General features: G+C 40.7%; 1 protein-coding gene across 2 annotated transcripts in view; it reads left to right on the forward strand.

Annotated features, from left to right (window-relative positions):
* Nucleotides 1-17,077, forward strand: part of CSNK1G2 (casein kinase 1 gamma 2) — a 129,928-nt gene that overhangs the window by 78,864 nt on the left and 33,987 nt on the right. For both annotated transcript variants that reach the window (XM_033956779.1, XM_033956778.1), the window contains 2 exons: nt 8,218-8,303; nt 12,649-12,733. In XM_033956779.1, coding sequence (XP_033812670.1) covers nt 8,218-8,303; nt 12,649-12,733 — 171 coding nt within the window. The remainder of the gene's footprint in view (nt 1-8,217; nt 8,304-12,648; nt 12,734-17,077) is intronic.

The following is a 17,077-nucleotide window of genomic DNA, read 5'->3' on the forward strand; positions in this document are numbered from 1 at the left end:
ACCACCCTATTCGCTAAATTCATTGACTAAAACGGTCCCCTCCCCCACTAAGACCCCCCTCATGGATGTTCTAAATCTTTCAGACACTCATTACCCTTAGATCTCCAATTAATATGTAAGTTTACCATTTAGACTATTGTTCGGCATCTAGACTCTTTGTTCGGTACGGTATTTAAACTTATTGTATAGTATTGTATTTAGACTTACTGTATTGTATTATATGTGGAGTTATTGTATTGTATTAGCATTGTACTGTACTAAGACCTTTGTTATTCGCTGAATGTCCAGCCTTCTTACATTGTAAACCGCCTAGAAGTCGCCTGACTATGGCGGTATAGAAAAATAAAGTTATTATTATTATTATTATCCCTGAAGCTCTCATTAGCGATGTGAGCTTTGTCTGATACCTGCAAGGATGCTGTTGTTTTCCACAGGGCGGTAGATGCAGCATCTTGATTGAGTCTAGTACGTATTCACTTTAAAGGACATACATATTTCACTCATATTGCATGGGGTTAGTACTGTTTTCATGGTTCCAGTATATTCCTCTTTACATTGTGAAACTTGATTTTTCCTAGGAGAATCTTCTTGCAGATCCTACAGTCTCATCCTGCCATTCCCTGACCTTCTGCACTTCATTCTGAGGGGATCTTGACTTCTTCCAATGACTCTTCAGGCTTTCTCATGAGGGAGAAGACGCTATAATGTCAGGTCAGGGGGCTGTAAAGATTTTTCAGGATGCTTGCATCTTTGCATCCTCCTTAGGTTTCCAGTTCGTTCTTGGAGTCTCTGTGTTTTGTGTTTCCCTTTTCAGTGTTACTGGTCCTCAGGACAGTTCTTGTAGTTCTTCGGGAACTAAGGGACGTTGTTCCACTTACTGCATGGTGCCCGAGACGGGGGCATTGGGCAGGCTGGATCCCATTCTACTGAATTAGTTTATCGGGGTTACACATTTCTGCAGACAACCTGGGAGTATATTTACATTTTCTCTATGGACTCAGAATCGGCACTTGGTTTGCCTGACTCTCTTGGAGCAGCGCTTTCGGTTTTGGCACATGCCATTTCGCCTACCCAAGGCTTCATGAATGTTTTAGGTTATGTGGGCGGTGGTACCATTTTGGCGCTACCAGGCGATTCATCTAATTTCTTGACTGCCTGCTTGATTCGGACGACTTCCAGTCGGGCCATTTGACTGACACGAAAAGGGTGGTATCTTTTCCTCAGTTCTTTACACATGCATCTTCGAATTTGCACAGCGCTCTTTTCTCCTGTACTATTTATAGGTATATCAGGGTGATGTTTTTATTCATATAGGAGAGACATGTGTTTCTTTCCGGAGACTTGGGCGTGGGGTCTCAGTCTCAGATTGGTATTCTTCTTCGCTTACCATGACCAAGAGTATGGGATTCTGTACAGTTTCTGGGATCCATATTGCTGACTCCACTGGGAACTTCGGCTTGCTTTCCCCTTCTTACGCTACAGCAGTCGCTTTTGTTCCAGTGGTTCCCGGTATCTCAGGGCTCCAATTATTTGGTATGCTCCTCCTGCATCGCTCTGTATGATTTGGTGGCTCAGCGCGATTTCTCTTTTCAAGGCATGCCTCGGTCTTTGCTGGACTAGCTCATGACCACCGACCATCCCGGGCTGTCGGGTTGGGGGGCTCGGTGGCTTCCATCCTCAGCTCCAGGAGTCTGGTCTTCAGAGGCGACTCAGTACTTGTTCATTCTTCTACTCTTGAACAGGGTCAGGATACCTTTCTGGAGCTTCAGATCATTCTTCCGGATTGCCACTGAGGGTCCTTTTGGTCAGTATTAGGATGGGGGTATTTCTCTACAGCTTGGGCAGTAGGTGTTGTACTCAGTTGGCAGGTGAAGTAGTTCTGCTTCAATGGGTGGACTCTCATCTTCGTCTTCTGTTGGCAGATCCTTTTATGGATCAGGATAAGAGTTTGGATAGACTTTCTCTCCGCAGAATCTGAGCATGGCCCGTTTCTTGTATGTTACACTGTACAGCGCTGTGTACGCTCTGGAAAGTGTGCATGTTAGTAATAGTGTAATCTTCTGCATCCTGGATATTGAGATTTGTGACTCAGGCGTTCTAGCTCTTTTTATGGATGTGAGATCTCCTTGACCTAGACCTCATGGGCTCGTCTCTCAATTCTAAGCTTCCTAGCTTCTTCGGCGGGCCCAGGGAGTGGGAGTTGGAGGGGGTAGCTGCATGGCTCCTTTCTCGCCTCTGCCTTCTCTTTTTCAGTGTTTTCCGCTGGCTGATGATGGCTTGGATTTGCCATCTTGAGCTCACTTTCTGGGCACAGTATTTGTAGAATCTCTGGATTAGTGGCGCCATCCTTACTATGCGGATTTGATGAGTCTTTCGACAGCCGGACTAAGAAGTTTCCTGGTATCTCCGCTTTGCTCGCCTAGGGTCCGATCAACATGGATATTCGTACTACTTTAGTATTACGACCTAGTTTTTTGGAAAAATCTTGGCTGACGTGTAAGGGTTATGTGAAGCAGGTTGTTTCTTCTCTTATCCAGGTGCTACGGACGTCTTCTCCTGTGGCTTCTGCTTCCTTTTGGAGGTTTTTCCTTTCTTGGGTGCTTCTTAACGTTTGAACCACTCCAGAGTTCCTTTTTGGCACAAGTGTATTGCCGAGGGCTTAGCGTTCAATTCCCTTCAGCTTCTAGTGCCATTCTTGGCTTGTTACAAGGGCTAGGTATATTGCTCTTCACTTACTTCTCAGCTTCATATAGTTCAGTTCCTAAACAGAGTGCGGTATATTCATGCGCCTCTTAGAAAGCCCCATTTGGAGTACAATCTTCATGTACTTCTCAGTTTACTGAAGGCTTCATTTCATCCTTGTCTTTTGGGACTCTAAAGGGCTGTGCCGTTGAACATGGGGTTTCTTGTGGCCATGGCTTCAGCTCTGCGGTTTTCTATGTTGCAGGCCTTGTTCAACAGGGATTCTTATTTCTGATTTCCGAAATACAGGGTATCAGTTCGGATGGTACCACTATTTCTTTCTAGGGGGGGTGTCATCCTTTCTTTTATGTTATGCTCGCTTTTCCTTCCTTCTTCCTGGGAGGAGAAATTGGGAGCAGTGCTTTTATTCACTGCATTTTTTGATACGTACGTAGCGTTCTCCTTGAGCTCGGTTTCTAACGACTTTTAGTTGTTTATATCTCCTATTTGTATTCTTCAAGGGACGCTTCAAACGTATGGCGGCGTCCGAAGCATCCATCGCTCGATGGGTCCAGGAGGACATTCTTTATGCTTGCTTGCTGGCAGGGAAGCGGTTGGCGAAAGAACTTCATGACCATTCCGCCAGAGCAATGGCTACTTCTTGGGCTCGGCCCAGAGGTTTTTTTCCTTGGAGGTGATTTGTCTCACGCTAATTGGTCTTCTGAGAGTGCTTTCTCTCCGCATGTCTGCTTGGATATGGGGTTGCATGCGGTAGGGGCTTTTTGTGCTTCGGTTGTTGCGGAGGCGGCGTTTGCTTCCCACCCAGATTAAGGATTGCTTTGCTACATCCCATTGGTCTCTGGATTCATCTGCTGCTGTTGCTAGGGAAGGAAAAATTATGTTCTTACCTGTTAATTTTCTTTCCCTTAGACGCAGCAGATGAATCCAGAGTCCCACCCTTTCTGGATATTGTCTCTCGGTTTTTTCTTTTGCAACTTTCGCAGTTTGTTATTATGGCAGGTTGTTTTCTGTATTTTTGCATTTTGAGATTTGTTATGGGAAAGAAGTTTTTTACAGATTATGCCTAATGATGGTTACGGATGCTTGGGCAAGGAGCTATACTGGATAAACAGGAGGAGTGCCAGCCAATAGGACCACCTGTTAATCAGTTTTTCTATCTCCGCCTGCTGGTAGATGTGGGCTATCCCATTGGTCTCTGGATTCATCTGCTGTGTCTAAGGGAAAGAAAATTAACAGGTAAGAACATAATTTTTCCTTGTAAAAGATTGTTTTCTTGAAGCAGCTGACAATCTTTTTGAAGGATTTCAAACTAAGAAAGAGATCATAGCTGCTATTCAAGATGTACAGTTGTCAAGAAACACCGTTGTGTGGCGAATAGAAAAGATGTGTGGAGACACAACTGAACAATTGTTAGAGGATGTTTCAAATTGTGTTGCTTTCTCGCTCCAACTGGATGAATCTACAGACATAAGAGACATAGCCCAGTTATATTCAAGATGTACAATTATCAAGAAACACCGACTTACGGCAAATAGAAAAGATGTGTGGAGACACAACTGAACAATTGTTGGAGGATGTTTCAAATCGTGTTGCTTTCTCACGCCAACTGGATGACTCTACAGACATAAGAGCCATAGCCCAGTTACTAGTCTTTATCTGGATGGTTTTTGAAGACTTCAGTGTTAAAGAAGAACTACTTGGAATGATTTCTTCAAAAGGGAGAACTACCGGTCAGGAAATATTCAGTTCTTTCAAAGTATAATCTTCCATTGCATAGACTTGTTTCCATCACTACTGATGGAGCAAGAGCAATGACAGGTGAGGTTAAGGGTCTCATAGCCCTCTGTAGACAGCACGACAACTTCCCAGATTTCCTTTCTTACAACTGCATCATTCACCAGCAAGTTTTGGCAAGCAAGAGACTCATGGACATCATTTTCAAAATTGTAAATTCAGTTTGTGGAAGATCACTTCAAGAACAGCTTTTCAATCTTACTCTTGATGAAGGGCAGCGGAAATCATTTTGCACAGATGTAAGGTGGCTAAGTAAGCACAAATTTCTGCAAAGATTTTGTGATTTGCTGAATGAAATAAGAAGTTTTTTGAAGGAGAGGGGAGATGACTAAGCAGAGTTGGAAGATGAGGAGTGGTTATGTGATCTGGCATTTTTTGCTGACTTTACAGGCGAACTAAGTGATACGAACCTTGAACTACAAGGTAAAAACAAATGCATTGGTGAGATAAGTACAGTTTCATCCTACAAGTACAAATTTGAGCTAATGATGATTGACCTTGCAAACAACACTTTTGATCATTTTCCTAATACGCAGGACCATCTGGGACAATATCCAAATTTTGTTTTTCAAAACGAGAAGTATGTGACAGAAATCTGTTCTGTTATCCAAGAATTTGAAAATAGATTCTGTGACTTCCCAAAAAATTGGAACAGTTATGGAGTACTTCTCATACCCATTCAAAGTAGATGTGGACATTAAGGAAACTACAGTAAAAATTACTCATTGAACAAGTCATCTCTTGAAAACAAAATATTAACCCTTAAAAATGACATTTTTCTCAAGACACATGCTGAGCAAGAATCGTTTTGGAAGCTAGTACCTAGAGACAAATTTCCCAACTTGAAAAGATGCAGTGAAGCTGTACACTCCTGTTTTAGTTCAACTTATTTGTGTGAATCTGCATTTGTGTGAATCTGAAAATGACACATCTCCAGGATTCCCTGAGACTGGCCCTCATGCAATATTCACCCAACTTCAAGAAGCTGGTAGATGAAATATAGGCTCAGACATCTCACTAATGAGCAAGAGCAAAATATTAAAGATTGTGCAAAATCAGCCTAGATCAATTCTTGACCTAAATTTAGCACAAATTACTCAATAAGAGTTAAAGACTTTATTAAGACAGTTAAAGAAAGTTATTACTCAATAAAACTAAGAAAAATGTACTTTCCATTTCCCCTCACAGTTCTTACTGTATCTTTGTCTCTCTGTTTTGTTTTTGCTTAATTTGCTTAACAGCTGATCACATCCAAGTAAATGACAGAAGGTTCATTAAAAGGGGGGGTGGGGGGAATCAAGCCGGTATGCATGGGATCGCTTTGACTGGTATATGCATGGGATAGGTATGACTGGGGTGTACATGGGGATTTGTATGGGGTTCATTTGATGAGGCTAGTATAGTATGTTTTACTGGAGGTTATCATTTGGACTGGTTATGCAGTGCGCGAGTCCTGGGGTTACACTCTTCTAAATGGTTATTGCAGCCATGGCTAGCTCTCCCAGAGTGGGATCCTTCAAAATCTTTGGTTTCTTCCCTGCTTGGGGGGCCTAGATTTACCTTGATCATGGCTATGCTGCCGCACCTTTGGACTGTAAATGTTTTGCACTTTCCAATATGTTCCTTCTGTTTTATGGAGGTCTCTGTCTGGTGCCCTCCTGTGATTGATGTACTGTACTGCTCTGGACCTCTTGCTTAATGACCGATATGGCTTTCTAGTTTCTGTTTTCCTGTTTTGCTGTTGGCTGCTTTAGCAATAAAAATGATTAAAAAAAAAAAAAAAAAAGTGGGGGGGGGGAGAATCCTCCAACTTTATTGGGTTAAAATTTAATTTGAAACTTAATTTTCATGGTGGTAGATCACCAGCACTTTTGGCCGGAAAAAGTAGGTCACGACCTGTTCGAAGTTGGACAGGCCTGGTCTATATAATGGTGCGGCACAATGGGGCAGCCTATACATCATCCCCCCCCCTTAAATACCTCCCTCACCGGTAATCCTGGACGGCCTCACCTGCCTCCTCCAAACACGCTGTGCGGGGCAGGAGCGATGTTTGCAATCTCAAGCCTCGTCCCGCGCCCTTCCTGATTGGCTTCTGTCAGTTCTCGCGTTTGGATTCAAATGACCCTTCAAGATTATGGAGTCATTTGCAGGGTAAGTGCTTCAGTCCAGCCAGCAAGATTGTCTATCCATATGTAGACATATCTGCCAGAACCTTCCTTCTGACTGTGATTTTCCCTTCTTATTATTTAAAATAAAAGTGCATAATGCCAGAAGGTCATTTCATTTTAAGGATCCTTTGGTGGACCACTCCCAACTGGGGTCAGGCTGTCCTTTGGGGATCTTCGTAGTTTGCTTTTGCCATTTCTCATGAAAGTGTAGTATACCTTTATGTAAGCGAGCATGATTAGCAGTTTTTACAACTTCAATAGGCAACATCATCCCTCAACTATCTGACTTATATTTCCACAATGTCTTAAAAATAATAAAATTGTGCCAACCTCCCTGGCTACTACTAACTATTATATTTATACAAAGAAAATGAGAAAGTATATACTTACAAAAAATCCGTACGGTCTCTGCTTGGCTTTTGAATCTCAGGTAGGAGTTTCCTCTGTTTGGCTTATTGTCTTACCTTGGGCAACCCTCAAACAAGCTTTTATTTAAACTTTTTCCTGAAAAATAAAATTGCATTAGTCGCTAGCACACGCTATGGGTTTGCTCACTAGCGTACCTTAGCAAAATTACGTTGGGCAGGTCACCAATGAAAGAACCCACTGCTAGACTCCCATCACTTGAAACTGTTGTCCTTACTGGCTGAATGGCCATTGGGCTGTTATGTGAAAATGGACATACAGTCTGAGGCTTTTCCTCTTTGCCACCAGCCATCTAACCTTCTATGGAATATGCCGGATAATTGATATATTTATTCAGTCTTACATTTTGAAGAATGTAATTGTTTTGAATTCTCTTGAGCCAGGATTGTTACCTTTTCAGCAAACTGGTGATATTTCCTGTAAAAGCTATCTGAGGGCCTGAGGATTATGTATTACCGTATATACTTGAATATAAACCAAGATTTTTAGGCACAAAAAAAGGCCCAAAATGGGGGTCTCTGTTTATATTAGAGCTGGCGCTCACCCGCCCCCTCCTGGACCTGTTGCAGACCTCCCCCGGGCCTGTCTTAAGCCTGGTGGTCCAGTGGTGAGCTGGAACAGGAGGATCCCTTCCGCCTCCTGTCCTTGTCGATTTTGGAACATCTCACCTTCCTCCTGCTTCCCAGACCTCTAGAAAACCTATCTTGGCCAGGACAGGAGACGGGAGGGATCCTTCCTGTCCCAGTTCACCGCTGGACCACCAGGGCTTACGGCAGGCCTGGGGTGGGCCTGCAAGGCATCAGGAGAGGGGATCAGTGTAAAGAGCCTGATGAGGGAGGGGTCTGATTGAAGAGTCTGGTGAGGCAGGGAGTGGGGCTGGGTGCAGGGCACTTGAATATAAACCCTCAGTTTATATTTGAGTTAACCTTTTTTCCCCCTTTTTAGGAGAAAAAAGAAGTTACATCGGTTTATATTTGAATGTATAGTCATACTCTACTGAGGTATGAGACCCCCAGAGATACATGCAGATGGGGAAATATGAATCAAATGAGCATTTTCTGGTTGACCTGGGAATATTTAAAACACCATTGTCCTGTGTTTTATATACTTTTTTTCTCTTTTCTAGAGCAAAGCCGTAGGGATGATCTAGAAGCTCTTGGTCACATGTTTATGTACTTCCTACGGGGGAGTCTCCCCTGGCAAGGGCTCAAGGTGAGGACCTAACTCCCTTCCAAACCTGGGGATGAAATATGTAGCCTGATCATAAAATGGCTATGGGATGATGGGCGGGTTGTTGCTTACTAAGAGATCATAAAGAGCTATGGCAATGACATACTAGAAGAAGATTCAAGTGGCAGTCTGGTCCTTTTTTAGAGCGTGCTCAAACACTGGGTTATTGAGGGAGCTCAGAGAGAACCTCTCAGATCCCTCAATAAGCCAGTGGCGGCTTCACTTAAAGATTTTTTCAATAAATCTCTGGAGATGAGAGTGGTTCTGTGGAGAAGAGTGGATGTGCTTTCTCTTCACAAAAGCGGTCGCAGAGATGAAGCTGAAAACAGGCCGGTAAGCCTCAGTTCAGTTATTGGAAAAATAATGGAAGTGTTGCTGAAGGAGAGGATAGTGAAATTCCTAGAATCAAATGGGTTACAAGATCCGAGACAGTATGGCTTTACTAGAGGTAAATCGTGCCAGATGAATCTGATTGAATTCTTTGACTGGGTGACCAGAGAAATAGATCAAGGAAGTGCACTAGATAGATTTCAGAAAGCCTTTGACACCATTCCTCATAGGAAGCTCTTAAACTTTGACTGTCTGAAGTGAGGACCCAAAGTGGTGAACTGGATTAGAAACTGGTTGACGGACAGACGTCAGAAGGTGGTGGTTAATGGAATTTGCTTGGAGGAAGGAAAGGGGAGTAGTGGAGTGCCTCAAGGATCGGTGCTGGGGGCCGATTCTTTTCAATATGTTTGTGAGCAATATTTCCAAAGGGTGAGAAAGAAAGGTTGCCTTTTTGTGGATGATAACAAGATTGGTAACAGAGTGGACACTTTGGAGGGAGTGGAAGACATGAAAAAGGATCTGCAAAAGTTGGAAGAATGGTCTGATGTCTGGCAACTAAAATTCAATGCAAAGAAGTGCAGAGTGATGCATTTAGGGAGCAGAAATCTGAAGGAGATGTATGTGCTGGGAGGTGAAAGACTGATATGCATGGATGGGGAGAGGGACCTTGGGGTGATAGTGTCTGAGGATGTGAATGCAACAAAGCAGTGTGACAAGGTGGTGACTGTAGCCAGGAGGCTGTATTATGTAAAATCTTTTTTATTGAAAAGAATTGTGATACATAAAGAAAGTTACATACAAAGGTCAATAGTTTGTGATTGTAACTAAACAAGAATCTCTAGTCATCACATTAACACTCCCTACTCCCCTCCCCACGAGAGGAACAAAACAGCATTAAAAGAACAAGCAAATAACAATAAACTTTGCAATCTGTGTCTTGCAAATATCCCAACGTCCATGCGGGACTGTGCTCTTAGTATCCCATGGGCCCAACACTACCACCCCCCACCCTGTTTGATATCCCCTCCTAATCCCCAGTCCCCCTCTTCCCTACCAATGTACAATCAAAGCAGTGCAACTTGCTAGGCTGTATTATAATGCCTCTGTATCGCTCCGTGATGCGACCTCACCTGGAGTATTGTGCTCAATTCTGGTCTCTTTATTCCAAGAAAGATATAGCGGCACTAGAAAAGGTTCAAAGAAGAGCAACCAAGATGATAAAGGGATGGAACTCCTCTTGTATGAGGAAAGACTAAATAGGTTAGGGCTCTTCATCTTGGAAAAGAGACAGCTGAGGGGAGACATGATTGAAGTCTACAAATTCCTGAGTGGAGTAGAATGGGTACAAGTGGATCGATTTTTAACTCCATCAAAAATTAATAAGACTAGGGGGACACTCGATGAAACTGCAGGGAAATATTTTCAAAACCAATAGGAGGAAATATTTTCAGAGAATTGTTAAGCTCTGGAACGTATTGTCAGAGGTTGTGGTAAAAGCGGATAGCATAGCTGGTTTTAAGAAAGATTTGGATAAATTCCTGGAGGAAAAGTCCTTAGTCTATTATTAAGACATGGGGGAAGCCTCTGCTTGCCCTGGATTGGTAGCATGGAATGTTGCTACTCTTTGGGTTTTGGCCAGGTACTAGTCACCTGGATTGGCCACCGTGAGAACGGGCTACTGGGCTTGATAGAGCATTGCTCTGACCCAGTAAGGCTATTCTTATGTTCTTATGGTCTTGTATAGAGAGAGGAATAAAACAGGGGAAACAAAACCACTAACTCAAATATACAAAAAACAGAGTGGAATTGTCCTAATCAGAATGATGTGCACAAATAAAATGTCCTTCAACTCATCTGATGGTTCAAATGTCTCTGCGCTCCAAGCAATGTTTCATAAGCTCTTATTCAGTAGCAATCATATGAGCGACTGCATATTCACACATAACACTATTAGATATAACTGTTGAAGACTTTCAAGACTCCTGAGGCAAGCCTGTTTGGCCGAAACATGTACATAGTAAGCCATTGAGTCATTGGATGAATTATTGTGTTATTGGATGAATAAAGACATTTTTTTATTATTTATTTATAATTTCAAATAACAAATCAAGATACACTTGTACAGAAAGTGATTACAGCAAAAGAAAAAATTAACACATTTATCCATTTTTTTGAAGAACAAATTATTACTTAACCACTCAAGTCCACAATAAGATCCATGATGTAACACACACGGAATAACAAGAAACTATATTAAACTAGGATACGTGGAACATGGTTAACTGATAATCAGGCGTCTAATATGCTAAAGCCCTCATTTCTTTTCCCTTTCCCGGGGGGACATAGATAGAAAAGCCGTTAGCTGGGACGGCTCAAAGAAAACATATTTCTGAGAATTATATTGTACTATACATTTGCAGGGATGACGAAGATAAAAAGTGCCTCCAAGAGCTAAGACTCCAGGTTTTAGTAATAAGAACCCTCTTCTACGCCTCTGTGTGTCTTTTGCCAAATCTGGGAACATTTGTATCTTAAGATCAAGAAACTTTTTCTCCTTATTTTTAAAGAATAATCTCAGAAGCCAATTTTTGTCCAATGTAATAGCTAAGGTCACAATCAATGTTGCAGGTGTTGCACTTTCTTTATCTGATAGTTCAAGTAAAGCAGACACATCAATTAGATCTTGATTCCTTTCCTGATGAACTTGATGAATAAAGACATTTGAACCATCAGATGAGTTGAAGGACACTTTATTTGTGCACATCATTCTGATTAGGACAATTCCACTCTGTTTCTTGTATACTTGTATAGAGAGAGGCATAACCAGCAGAAGAAAGTAGGTGTTGATGCCCCTGTACAGGTCTTTGGTGAGGCCCCACATGAAGTATTGTGTTCAGTTTTGGAAGGCTGTACCTGGCCAAGGATATAAAAAGAATTGAAGCAGTCCAGAGGAAAACGACAAAAATGGTAGGAGGTTTGTGCCAAAAGAAGTACAAGAAGAAACTAGAAGACCTTAACATGTATACTCTGGAGGAGAGGAGGAACAGGGGTGATATGATGCAGAAATTTAAATATTTGAAAGGTATTAATATAGGACCAAATCTTTTCCAGAGAAGGAAAATTGGTAAAATTAGAAGACATACTTTGAGGTTGAGTGGTGGTAGACTTAAGAGTAATGTTAGGAATTTATTTTTCATGGAGAAGGTGGTGGATGCCTGGAATGCCCTCTTGAGGGAGATGGTGGAGAGGAAAGCTGTGATGGAAAAAAAGCATGGAATGAACAGAGGATCGCTAATTAGAATATAATTGATCAAACTTTCACAGTTCAAATCCCGCAAAGGAGATGGTTTGGATAAGCTGAAGTGAGCTTCAACAGCAGCTCCAGTAGTTGGAACCTAAGGACAATACCGGGTAGACTTCTAAGGCCCAGAAATAACAAAGAAAAAATAATTTTTTTTATTTATAAATTTCAACTTACATATCAAGCATACTAACTTATACAGAAAGAAATTGAACCTAGATCATATTCAAAAAGAAAATACAATTGGCTATAAGATATTTTAATTTAATCATGAAATTGTAATGCATGTGATTACAGGGTAAACTGGATGGGTCATTAGTTCTTTATCTGCCGTCATTTACTACGTTGTTATGTACAGCAAGTGCATTGTAGTGGCAGTATTTTTTTACAAAAGATTTTTGCACTTCTGTAGCAAGCGCTCTCTTTCAAGACACAGAAATAATTTGCAAAATGAAATTATTTTGGAACCAAATCTTAGTACTATCCAAAAGTGTTTAAATAGGATGCAAAAACCTACTTGGTTGTCTGTCACTTGTTTTCTGTTTCATTTTTGGATTTGCCTCATGTCAGAGAAATTTAAACCCTGACTTCACTGATTCTCTTACCACTAGACTGCAACTTCACTCTGATATTTTGGATGTCCCCTTTCATCAGAATGTGCCTGCCCTATTGAATAATCTCTCCTTTCTCCTTCAGGCTGACACGTTAAAGGAAAGGTATCAAAAGATAGGGGATACGAAACGAGCTACCCCTGTGGAAGTGCTGTGTGAAAACTTCCCAGGTAAGGATCCTAGTTTTCATTCCTCACCTCAACCCCCTCAATGTGCTGCCACTACTGTTAGTACAACCTTTTCTTCTTTGGGACACTCTTATGACAGCAGTTTTCTGTTGCTGTACAGTACTGTGTATGTTTGGAAGCAGATTAAATTATCTATGGAAGAACCTTTTGAAATGAAATTTAATAAAAAATCAATTCTGTGATGATTCGCAAAATTAAGCCCATGTATGTTTACATTTTTCTGCTTAAAGTCATTTGCAAATTGGTTCAACATTTTTATGTATAATTATTATTTAGTTGGATTAAGCTCACACCTTTCAGTGTTGGTTCAAGGTGAGTTTCATTCAGGTATAGTAGATATTTCCTTCTCCTCAGCTTACATTCTGAGGTAATGGAGGAGGGTTAGTTGATTTGCTGAAGGTCAAGAGGACGTTCATCAGGATTTGAACATTGAGTTCCCTGGTTCACAATTCTGAAATGTATGTATCTGGTTTTGTCTCCATGCCCATCTATTATTATGGTGAAAATAACTTGGCTAAATAATCAGGATAACTCCCTTCTATCTTACTTTGTAACTTTTGGCTAAGTCACTTTAAGGCTTTTATCTGTATGTGAAAATGTCCCTTCCCCCTACACACACATGCAGTAACTAAGGTTCCTTTTCCACACCAGAGGTGGCTTTACATAAATATCTGACTAGCAATGTTCTGTTGTAGATTAAGAATTGGTTACTGGACAATAAAAAGAGGGTAGGGTTAAATAGCCGTTTTTCTCAGTGGAGGAGGGTAAATAGTGAAATGCCCCAGAGATCTGTACTGGGACCAATGTTATTTAACATATTTATAAATGATCTGGAAATTGGAACGACAAGTGAGGTGATTAACAGATGACATAAAACTATTCATAGTTGTAAAACATATTAGGAGTGTAAAAAATTGCAGGAAGACCTTAGGAAATTGGAAGACTAGGCATCCAAATGTCAGATGAAATGTAATGTTGACAAATGCAAAGTGATGCACATTGGGAAGAATAATCCAAGTTATAATTTCCAGATGCTAGGGTCCACCTTTAAGGATCCAGCACCCAAGAAAAATATCTAGATGATATCGTAGACAATATGCTAAAACTGTCCAAAAAAGCAAACAATATGCTAGGAATTATTAGGAAAGGGATGGTAAATAAGACTAAGAATATTATAATGCCTCTGTCTCGCTCCACGGTGCAACATCACCTAGAATTTTTCATTCAATTTTGGTCACAGTATCTCAAAAAAGATATGGTAGAGAGGAAATGATGTCACCACTGGAGTATGGCTGGCTGATTTCTTAGCTCTGCCAAGAGTGGCAAAATAAGAAGTTTAAACCTATCCTCTCTGTTCCTACTTGATTTAATTGGTGGATATCAGCTCTAAGATCTCATGTCGATGAGAAAGCAACTCGTAAAATTTAAATTTGTTGAAGGGAAAGGAGTGAGCTGATGAGCTTTAGTGGAGAAGTTGGATGGCATGGCGGCTAAGATGATATCTGAATATTCAGAATCTAATGCTGAAGAAGAATTATTGGGAGCACACAACACAATGAGGAGGAGATCATGAAAAAAGATATCATGTGCTGGTTTCACTGAAATGAAAACATTGTGAGCAGACGTACAATCGTTGATGGAGGTGTTCGCAAAGATCTTAATGAAATTGGCAGGAGACTGGAGTTGGTCGAAGAACGGCTGGATACGATGGATAAACAATTGAAAGATCTTCAATCTGAAAATAAACATCACACTGAACAAAACTGGACTCTGGAAGCTATCAAAGACTTAAAAAAATAGTCTAGGAGAAATAATTTGGGATTTAAAGGAATCCCTGAAGTGGACCAATATTAGGACTATGCAACAGTGGTTCTTAAAATTTTCAATTTCTTTTGACAGCTGATGGCCAAACTGAGGATGGTTATGCCACACCAATTATCAAGTTGGACAGAGTCCATAGGAGCTTGCGTCCCCTTGCAGAATCAATCCTGAGAGATATTATTGCATGTTTCCATGATTTCCAACTTAAGAATGCTGTGCTGAAATAATCTAGTGTGGGAGAACTGCAAAATCTCAGTATTTCAGGACTTAGTGAAATCAACTCTTCTAAAACATAAGGAACTGGCAGGTGTGACTTGGTACCTGCAAGCAGTCAATGATTGCTTCCGTTGGCTATTTCCATTTGGTCTATTAATGACGGTGTCTGGGCGCTCAAGTGAGTCCAGACTAGCACGGAGGCATGGAAGGCTCTCGCAAAGTTGGGCAGTACAGATTTACCTATGTCTAAGTTACAGACCTGAGTTTCACCCTCAAAGGAGGCCTCAAACAAGACCAAGTGGCAGAAAGTAGCTAACACCTTATCAAAGCAGCGAGCAATCTCCTTAGCAATTTGAGATTTATGGGGGAGATACTTTTATGTTTAAGAACATTTGATTGCAGATTTTGAAGTGAACAGGGGGGAGAGTACCTGGTGTGTGCAAGTATAGAATGGTCTGGAGTGAGATGGAGTGGAACAGGCAGGGAGTGGAGGAGGAGATGCTGTTCTTTCTCTTGTCGGTGAGGATTTTCCTCCAGGGATTTGCTGGCTGCAGTGGGAGGTAAGACGACCAGAGCTGAGAAAGGAATAGGGATGAGGGATTGATGAGGGGGTGAAGGCAGGGTATGTAAAATCGACAGAGTACAGAAACTTCTATTTGACTTAGGTCTTTGAATGTTAATGATTTAAATGATGCTGGAAAAAGAAGTATTGTTTTCAAAGAGTTGAAGTGTTTAAAGTGGGAAGTGGTTATGTTGCAGGAAACTCACTTAACTACTAGTGACCATCACTTCTTACAATCCAGACATTATTCAGTTTATGGGCAGCACAGAGCTGAAGGTGGTGGGTATACAGGGAGCTTAGCTATATTAATTCACTCTAATTGTCCTTTCCTGTTAGAAAATACTTATAAAGAACTACAGGGCTGTTGTCTAGCTGTGTCTGGGAAACTTAAACAAGTGACCCTTATAAATTATTATTATTAATTAATTTGATATCCCGCTTTTATCATCCAAGGCCTTAAGCGGCTTATAATACTAAAATCAATAATATTTAATGAAAGGAATACCAATAATGTATAGGATAGATCACACACAATTATTCATCCATTCATACCATCCACCAGTAATGTATAAAAAGATCACACAGTTATTCATCCATTTACGCCATCCATCACTATCCATAATTAAATATTATTATTGCTATTGTCTTCAAAGGTAACCCAAGTGGCCACTATCAAAACTTATACAGTCAGTGTAAAAAGGTATGTTTTTAATAAGGTCTTTAAAAAAATTGCAAAAGATTTAAAAAAAAATATATATATATATATATATATATAGGTTTTTTTTCTTGGACTTTGTTATTAATGTAACAAATAGAAATGAATAATAAAAAAAGTGCAAAAGATTGTTCATCTCTTATATTTCCAGGAAGAGCGTTCCACCATAAAGGAGCCAAAAAATAAAAAGCAGAATTTCTAGTCAATTCAAAATGTGCCTACTTAGGGTTTGGGAGAACCAATCTATTAGAATCAAGCGATTGAAGAACACGCGAGGGTGTATTCGGAATAGTACAAGCTGATAAATAAAGAGGTACTCCAGTGTGAAGCGCATGAAATGTAAGAATGAGCACCTTAAATGTAATTCTTTTCTGAACTGGCAACCAGTATAATCGTGTAAACCAGAGGTGTAATATGCTCAAATTTTGAAGATCTACATCATAATCTAATAGCACAATTTTGTAATGTTTGCAACTGCATAATTTGATTCAAGGGTAATCCCGCAAAAATTGTACTACAATAATCCAATTTTGAGATCAGTAATGCTTGGATCACTTATATAAAGAATCAAAATCCAAGAAATCTCTAAGAGATCTTAGAGAATGTAGAACAAAGAAACCAAATATATGTGCCCCTAACACTAAGCAGGGAGACTTTTCGAGGATTGATAGAGCCACTCGGGGACTATGTTAAAGGGGCTATATTTATGGGAGGAGATTTTAATTAGTCTCTGATGCCAAATGGGATCATTCTAAGGGAGAGGGAGAATATAGTTGATTGCACAGAAGGGCTTTGTAAAAGTTGGTAGGTGAGTTGGATCTGGTAGATGCTTGGTGTCTGCAGCACCCCACTCAGAGGGACTATACATTTTACCTGCATGCAAAGCAAATGTAAACTAGGATAGACTTGATTTGATGCCAAAGACAGCACTGGGGACAAATTTGTGATACATATATAGAACCAATTCAAATTTCAGATCATTCTACAATTTGGGTTGAATTGATGTTAGTTG

Source organism: Geotrypetes seraphini, chromosome 8 (assembly GCF_902459505.1).
Source record: "Geotrypetes seraphini chromosome 8, aGeoSer1.1, whole genome shotgun sequence".
Classification (NCBI taxonomy): Eukaryota; Metazoa; Chordata; class Amphibia; order Gymnophiona; family Dermophiidae; genus Geotrypetes; species Geotrypetes seraphini.